Source organism: Etheostoma cragini, chromosome 21 (assembly GCF_013103735.1).
Source record: "Etheostoma cragini isolate CJK2018 chromosome 21, CSU_Ecrag_1.0, whole genome shotgun sequence".
NCBI classification, from domain to species: Eukaryota; Metazoa; Chordata; class Actinopteri; order Perciformes; family Percidae; genus Etheostoma; species Etheostoma cragini.
This window is the reverse complement of record NC_048427.1, coordinates 21,814,526-21,822,456: the sequence shown is the minus strand read 5'-3', so window position 1 is coordinate 21,822,456 and position 7,931 is coordinate 21,814,526. Positions and strand designations below refer to the sequence as shown.

The window sequence follows — 7,931 nt, the reverse complement described above, 5'->3', positions numbered from 1 at the left end:
GATCATAGAAAAATTTAAAGTTAAAAAATAAAGTTATATTGTTGAGTATGAAAACTCTTGTTTTACATTTTACTTAATGATGGCAAGCACATTGCTGTATTTATTGTTGCAAAACTTGTTATATACTGTAGGCCTATATAGTTTGTTTGTTACCACAACAACACCAATGACACTCAATGCTGATGCTGTCATGTAAATAGATTTCTAATCAGCAATAAATATAACAATTTTTGATCAACCCATATCAATTGCATGCTTAAAATAACATACCGGTTAAAGCCCCCCCCCCCCCCCCCATTTCAAGACAACCCGACCCACTTCCGGGTTAAATATGCCCACTTCTGGTTTAGGCCCCGCCCAGTCCGAGTACGGATCCGGATACAGATAATTCATGTGGTAAACAGATACAGATACAGATAATGCTGTACTCGCTCATCCCTAGTCCCTATACACATAATCATATAGAAACAACACTGCTGTCATGGAAAGTGACTACATGAAATAAAACAGACTTTAATAAAAAGGATGTTTCTAAATAATGTGTCAAGTTATATTAATTTCTTTTTACAAGCGTATTAATAGAACTAAATTGTTGGTTTTATTTCTAAATGTTACACTATTTATTTGTGTTACTATTTATTTAATAATTCTCTTTTTACATGGGCCTCTTTACAGGGGTGTGAGTGTCTTGGAGGATCACTGAGACACAGCCATGTCTTCTCCATGGTGACCTCATCTTCTAAATGAGGTGTCGGTGGCCGAGGGCGGCAGCAGAACACACACGCTCACTTACACATTCGTCCACATAAAAGCTAACATGGCCACCTTTTAGTTCACTGGAAGAGCCTGTGACTAAGAGTTGCCTGCACTCCACACAAGGGCCTGCCATCTCTCAGCACTATAACAGCAGTGGCCTGTATTTATATTAGCTGCAAAGCAATTTGAACTGTACATTCCAGATAGGTGAACAGCACTTGGCCCAGGCAGGCGAATGTTTCAAAGCTTACAACCAACAAAAAAAAGAATCAGCGATCAATGTCCAGTCAACAGAGCACTTGGCATGAGAAGGAACGCAGCGTTTTGCAACAAAGGTAACAGATTTATTTATGTGTCTGAGCTCACAGAACCCTGGTATACCTTTCAATACGTTTTACTGTAGCATAACTAAATATGAAACCAATTACAAAATTGGGTCGGCACTACAAACTGACCTGGGTTCGTATTTATTTTTAACCTTCATATTGAATACAAGTATTTACTTCATGCTCTCCCATTTGGTTTTTCCTCACGTCACACAGACTGGTTTGATAAATAATAAATGTGTTTACTGCGCGTGTGGACTGAGGTAATAATGTTCTATCCATCAACTGATGCTGGTCCCGGGGCCTGTTGCTCTCGGCTTCGCTCGGATGATGAATGAACATGTGAGCAATTTCACGGATGAATAAGAACCTAAAAACAACAGCAGGAACGATCGGCACACATTCCACCTGTTGCTAATGAAGTAAAATGCTGGTTTTTGTTATGGCAGTGAGTTTTATGCCAATGGTGGCTAAGATAGAAGGCGGGCCGGTCTGTGGAAAAGCTTTAGGTAAACATCTCTTATCATGTAATATCTACAGTAATATCTGTTCATTACATTCATTTCAAATCTTTTTTTCCTCCTGAAACAAGTTCATATTCTAACCACAGGTATGGGGTGAAAGCTGTTGTGCAATGGATGATTGTCTATAATCAAAGAGCTAAGTTCATTTCCTCTGATGAAAATCAGCCAGGTTACAGGCACAGCGCTGCATCAACAAGCGAGCTGTGCAGAGCCAATGTTAAACTGCATTAGATGATTGAGTGCTGGGCTGATCATGTCTATCAGCATCACTGGCTAATCTCCTCCAGATGAGAGTAATCTCCACAACGCCGGCCACCATCAAATCACTGTGGAATCCACGAGGTGCTGCACGAAAAGCCAGACTGGAGCAATATGAGTTGTTTTACTGCAGGTGTTAGAGAGTCCTGAGCTGCCAAACAACGTTCCTACCCACTCGGACCTCTCCTCCACACTCATTTGACTAAATGAATATAGCGTGGCCTCGGTTTTGATGTTAAACCCAGTAGAGAGTTCCAGTGGTGCTGGGACACCTTCAGCTGAGCTGAGGGAGCGTGTGTGATGTGAGGCCAGGAAAGTCTGATTGCTGCGACTTTTTCGGTATTCCCAGGACAAAGTGATCAATCAGTGAACCTTCGGATGATTTCAAATTAAGGATACAACGATGAATAGGTTGCCTCTCCATTCCTGCCTGGTCTTATGATGGCAAACAAAAGAATCAATTTCATTTACATGATCACTGAACTATGAAAGCAAACATGAGAACAAAGCTTTTGAGGACTACGGCCCTTTCCAAAAGGGAGCAGGCCTTGAAAGTGTACGTGACCAGCAGAGCACTAGTAACACCTTGAATGTAAAATAGAGATATTTATTAAAAGCATGAACCCCTGGAGAAAAACCATCTCGTATTCAAGGGGAGCATAACACAAATATACAGAATACACAGTAGATGACGCAAAAATCTCAGACAGACAGAGACACAGCTACTGACTCAGCTACAACACAGGCACCCTTAACCAGACTGAGCAAAGGAATAATTCATAGGGTTAGTAGGATTTTGGTGGATGTTTTGAGTATACAGTCATTGATGTACCAGTATGGTTGTACTGTTGAATAGATTTAATAGATGAACCATCTATTTGCTGTTAAAGTCACCTATCATAATCATTTCACCTCGAAGATCATGGGGACACCTTCACAAAGCCTTTAGGATTCTGTTCTTATTTGCATATTCTTTTCTTATTAATATTGCTCTGGTAATGCTCTGAAGACCAATGTGAAGGAACACTCTTCTCCTCCTCTTGCAGCCTGAGTTCCGTCCAACCAGAGAGTTACTGATGCCATCATGTGGACTCTTATGGAGCTCTAGGACACATGTTTCAAACTCAAGGCCTGAGGGCCAAATCCGGCCCCTCGCAGATTTTGATCCGGCCTGCATATCAATTTGGGTTGACAATCAATTTTGGCCCACCTAATTTACTTTTCTTGATGTTTTTAGGGCTTTATGTTTATGACCAAACTATAAGTGAGAAGGCTATATGAGACATGCAACAACACAATCAAAGATTTTAGAATTTACGATTTAATAAAAGCATTTCAATAAACTAAACATGTTTGGCTCTTGGTGTGATCGTGGTTCTCCAGTCTGGCCCTAAGTGAAACTGAGTTTGACACTCTTGCTCTAGGAATATAGCCAGGAGATGTACTGCCATTTGTACTGCTAATGAAAGCATATATCAACACTACCAGTGACAGAGAGAAAACCTCCCTGTTATAAGATACCAGCTCTCAACATTTACTCCTGAGTCTGAAGCTCTTTGGAGGTGTTTCTGTCCAGTCATGTCTCTTACACACACTCACAGAGACACACACAGAGACTCCTTAATTGGCTCCAAAAATGCTCAAACTCACTATTCTACACTCACGGTTGAGTTAGCGGACTGAAATACTGCTTTGCACAAAGTGAAAGATAAATGAATACATAAAACCAAGAAGTTGTTGGTGCCCGGCTATGTCAGCTAACTGACCAGACAGAGGACGGGGACGGAGGTTAGAACGCCAGCACAGAGACAGAGGACGGAGATGGAGGTTAGAACGTCAACACAGAGAAAGAGGACGGGGACGGAGGTTAGAACGCCCACATAGAGACAGAGGACGGGGAAGGACATCTGGCCGAAAAGGAGGGACATACTGCGTAATTTTTGGCGGCACCGGAGCAATCCTGGAAGCTGGTTTTTTTTGGTGCTGTCTGAATGACGTTGGTTTCACCGTGGACCGTTTTCCGGTAAATCGAACAAAGCCAAATATTGTCACCTGAGAGCAAGCTCCTCTGTCCTCTCTGCATGTTGACAGGAGCTCCAACACGCACGCAGAGGTGTGTACTTCTGTTTCTAAAACCTATTTACATGCAATTGTGTTTTTTTAACCATGTCCTACTGTCTTCCTAGTTGGTCAATTACCACAAAGGAAATTACTGAACCATTAGCACGACTACACCATCGAGCTCTCAAGATTCACGTTGTCCTTCCAAAGTGGTCTCACCATTGCATTGCACTTGAACATTCTGAGGCTTTGACTTATGAGAACTTCATAAATAGCCATGCAAGTGCATTTTATTTTCAGATTAAAAATGCCACCTTACCAGCACTAACTGCACTTCTTCCGACACATGTGAGACCAGGACGCCTCATTAGGTCAGTCTCACAGGCCCGACCCACATGAGACCAGGACGCCTCGCTAGGTCAGTCTCACAGGCACTTATCCCAGTTCCTCCATACAAAAACAACTTTGGTCAGAAATCTTTTTTTCATGCACGATGATTTGGAATGACATTCCGCATCACATCAGAAGTCTCTCATCCATCACATATATTTAAAAAATGCATACAAACAGCTCCTTCTTAACGGTTACACCTGCACACATTAATTGTTCATGTATTTTCCAAGCCTTGTTTACATTGTCCGTATTTGTCTAGCCTAGCTGATGTCTTGAATAAATGTCTTTGTCCTTATGTAAACTGTATTGTTATTATAGTTGTCTAATTTTGTCTAGTCCTCATAGATGTAATGTACAAATGTCTGTCTCAACATGCTGTAGCTAGGTTTTGTGTTTCCGCAGAACAGGAACCTGCTGAAAACCAGTTCTTGAACTGAGTCAGGCCCGTTTGCATTGTTACGTAATGTTACTTTTTGACTTTCCTATATAATAAATGTGAAAGGAAATGAAAATGAAAAGTAAATAAAAAAGTTACTGTTGGGTACAAGAGCCAAACTTGAAGTGGCGTTAGTGATAAAAGTGTGGAAGTCACCAAGCCTTAGTGGTGGATTTAGACTACCTGAACATTAATATTAATATTGACCTTTTATCCAGTAACAGCCAGTCAGTCTGTGGACTTAATGAGCTGTCCGCAGTGCGTTTCGGCTGTGTCCATCAGCAGTAAATGATGTCAGTAACGGTCTTATCTTTCATTTGTGTTTGGCAGGAACACGAGGAGTCACAGTCTGGCCTTGGCACTTGTTTTGTTTCTGGCTCATTTGAAGAATAAGGTGATTGAATCAATGGTTGAATCTGAGGAGATTTCAGTTTATGTTCATCTGCCTCTGCAATTACTCTCACTCCCGCACCACACATGACATCATGGAAAACTCTGTAGGGTCTAAGAGCGCAGAGGGAAATGTTGTGCTGATCTGGCTGTCCTGAGCGTCTGCAGGGATACATCAGTCTTAAAATAACGATTTAAATCACAGGATTCCTGTGATTTAAATCAGGCATTTAAGATAGGTTGATTTGGGCTGTGGAGCTAAGAAGCTGAGATATTTCAAAATGGATTAGTCATCAGATGGATTCAATAAAATGTTCAAACAACAGTGTTTTATCTGGCCCGGGGACTTCCTTGGCAAAGATGTGTGACGTGCATACTTCTTTACCTGCTGCATGTACGTGGGCTGAAATAATGTGCTACTCATGATTTTGCTTTCTGAGGTTTTGAAACAACAATAATGCTGACAAAACGGAGGTGAGCCTGTCTGTGTTTTACTCCGAGCTTTTTTAATAGATATAGACAACTTCCTCAATCATTGGAAGCTAACATTAGTGTCCCTGAAACCGAATGTCCAAGACCAGAAGAATCCTTCTGCCTAAAGCGTATTCACAGTCAGCAGGAAAGATATGATGCAAATCACTGAGACATAATCACAAGTCTCCAAAGCCAGTGCACGTCGTGTTGACCACAGGACCAACTGTTGCTTCATGTCTCTGTTCAGCGGTGGCTCCACACTACGGGGATCTTCCTGAACACTCTTCACGGCTTTGTGCTGCAGCACATTCAGTTCTTCCCTTAAAGAGCCAATCCAAATGTTTGAGATTAAATAAAATGGACTACCACAAAGGTTTCTCAGAGTATTCGAAAAAGAAAAGATGGTAAGTGACGTTAAAACACTAAATTGTGTGAAATATTTGACAAACTAAACTTGGCAAATTTGTATCCAGTTGACTTGAAAAAAATAGCTTAAGGCCATTTCTTAAATTATAGGTAAACTATCAAAGTTATAGATTAAATTGAAAATTTTAATCTTAACACTTTATTCTGCTTTATGACAAATTGTTTCTGAGTGTTCTTGCACATTTGAAATGCTTTAATGCCCCTGAAAACTTCTACCTGTTCTCTAACATTAAATACCAACCAGTCGTCCAAACCTTTTCACTGGCTAAGCCCCGGCCCTGTCCCTACCAACACCCTTCTTTCAGCCTCCTTGGGTACCGTTACAACAAACCCCGTCCGCCCCGCTGTTGAAAACATCCAAAAGGGGACATCAACATGTATTGTAATAGTGTTGTTTTAGCTGCTGGCTAATGTTAGCTGGCAGGCTCACAAACTACTGGTTTGAAAAAACTGGTCAGCTACCAACACAAATAACTACAACTCCCATAATTCCATGCAACATACCAACGTCAACAAAAGTCTGTGTTTACAATCCATTGTTTTGATTGAGAGACCCCTAGCGGCAGAAGTTAAATATTGTAATTTAAATAAGCTACAATCCAAGTTACAGCTCAGAAAAAAAACACCTGTATTTTTAGAAGAATGTCAGTCTAAACTCCAGGTAGTGTGGGAGGGGTTTGATCAGATTTGATTGACAGTGTCTGGAAACATTAAGCCCACACCTAGCATCAGATTGTGGTTGGAACATTGGTATACTCTAATTCACATCCCACTCCCAGCCAGATAATTACAGACACTAGACTGAGATTGATCTTTAAATGAACTGCTGATGAAACAACATGCATAGATTTCTCTCAGATAAGGTAAGAGACTGATTGCCTTTACTGTACAGGAACAGCTCATGCTTGCTGTTGAGCGGTCACACCCCAAAGACCCATTCTGAGTGAGAAAAAAACTGCATTCATGTGATCAACTCTTAGCCAATCATATGAGAGCTAATGGTAAGGTTGTCTTCCTCTAATTGCATTGCTGGTCTCCAGGATGATCATATGGACCCTGTGAGAGTGAACAGGATGTGATCGGGCTTGGATTTAAAAGGACAAGCCTACCGATCCGGCCCTCTGTCGATGGCTGCTGCTTCTTCAGTGCGTGGTTCCTTCTCTCCGTCCCCTGGACCTGTGTAGCCCCCTGCGGGTGCCCCAGACACAGTCTGTCCTCTGGACCAGTGACCAGGACCTCAGAGCATTTCCCGGCATGCATGGCCCACACTTTACTCCCTGACATCTCTTCTTGGGTCACCGCAACTTACCTGTGACAGAGAAAAAGAGCCAATGAGAGAGCATACTTGGAGGATTACCTCAGTCAGCTGTTTGAGAGCCAACAATAATTGAGTTTGAAAAAGCATGAAAGACACAGCAAACAGCCATTTGAATGTTTGCATTTGAGCAATCGTCGGTGGTGCAGGGAGCTGGAGTGCAGCCATGTTAGTGATTGCAGAATACAGATTTTGGATTTTTTCTTTCCAGAGGTCCCTCTGAGCCCAAGCAGACGGCAGAGTGCGTGTCTGTTTGTTTACAGCGCTTTAAGCCCACTTTCAGCCACAAAGATGCATCCCTCCATCGGCCACTGCTGCCAACTTATCAATTTACACAATTTACAAAGAGCAGACCTTCCTAGCTTCTGAGCAAATATTAAACACATGTACTCTGTGGATTCAGTAGCTTAGAGAGCCCCCACAAGGTGTCGATTTGAAAAATGAGCCTCTTACTCAGATCCAAGACAAGCCAAGTCTTCTGTGCAGCCTGTCTACGCTCCCTACACTACATCATCTCCTGAGGCCTGTACCATAGGGCACCGCAAACATACATTACTGTTTTCTTTAATAAG

The 7,931-nt window shown here is 41.9% G+C and overlaps 1 protein-coding gene across 4 annotated transcripts in view; it reads right to left on the bottom strand.

Annotated features, from left to right (window-relative positions):
- The window catches only part of myocd (myocardin), a 49,624-nt gene extending 42,273 nt beyond the window's left edge, over positions 1-7,351 (bottom strand). For all 4 annotated transcript variants that reach the window (XM_034859820.1, XM_034859821.1, XM_034859824.1 and 1 more), the window contains exon 1: positions 7,154-7,351. In XM_034859820.1, the coding sequence (XP_034715711.1) occupies positions 7,154-7,328 (175 nt within the window). In that variant the 5' untranslated portion in view covers positions 7,329-7,351. The remainder of the gene's footprint in view (positions 1-7,153) is intronic.
- Positions 7,352-7,931: the final 580 nt, after the last annotated feature.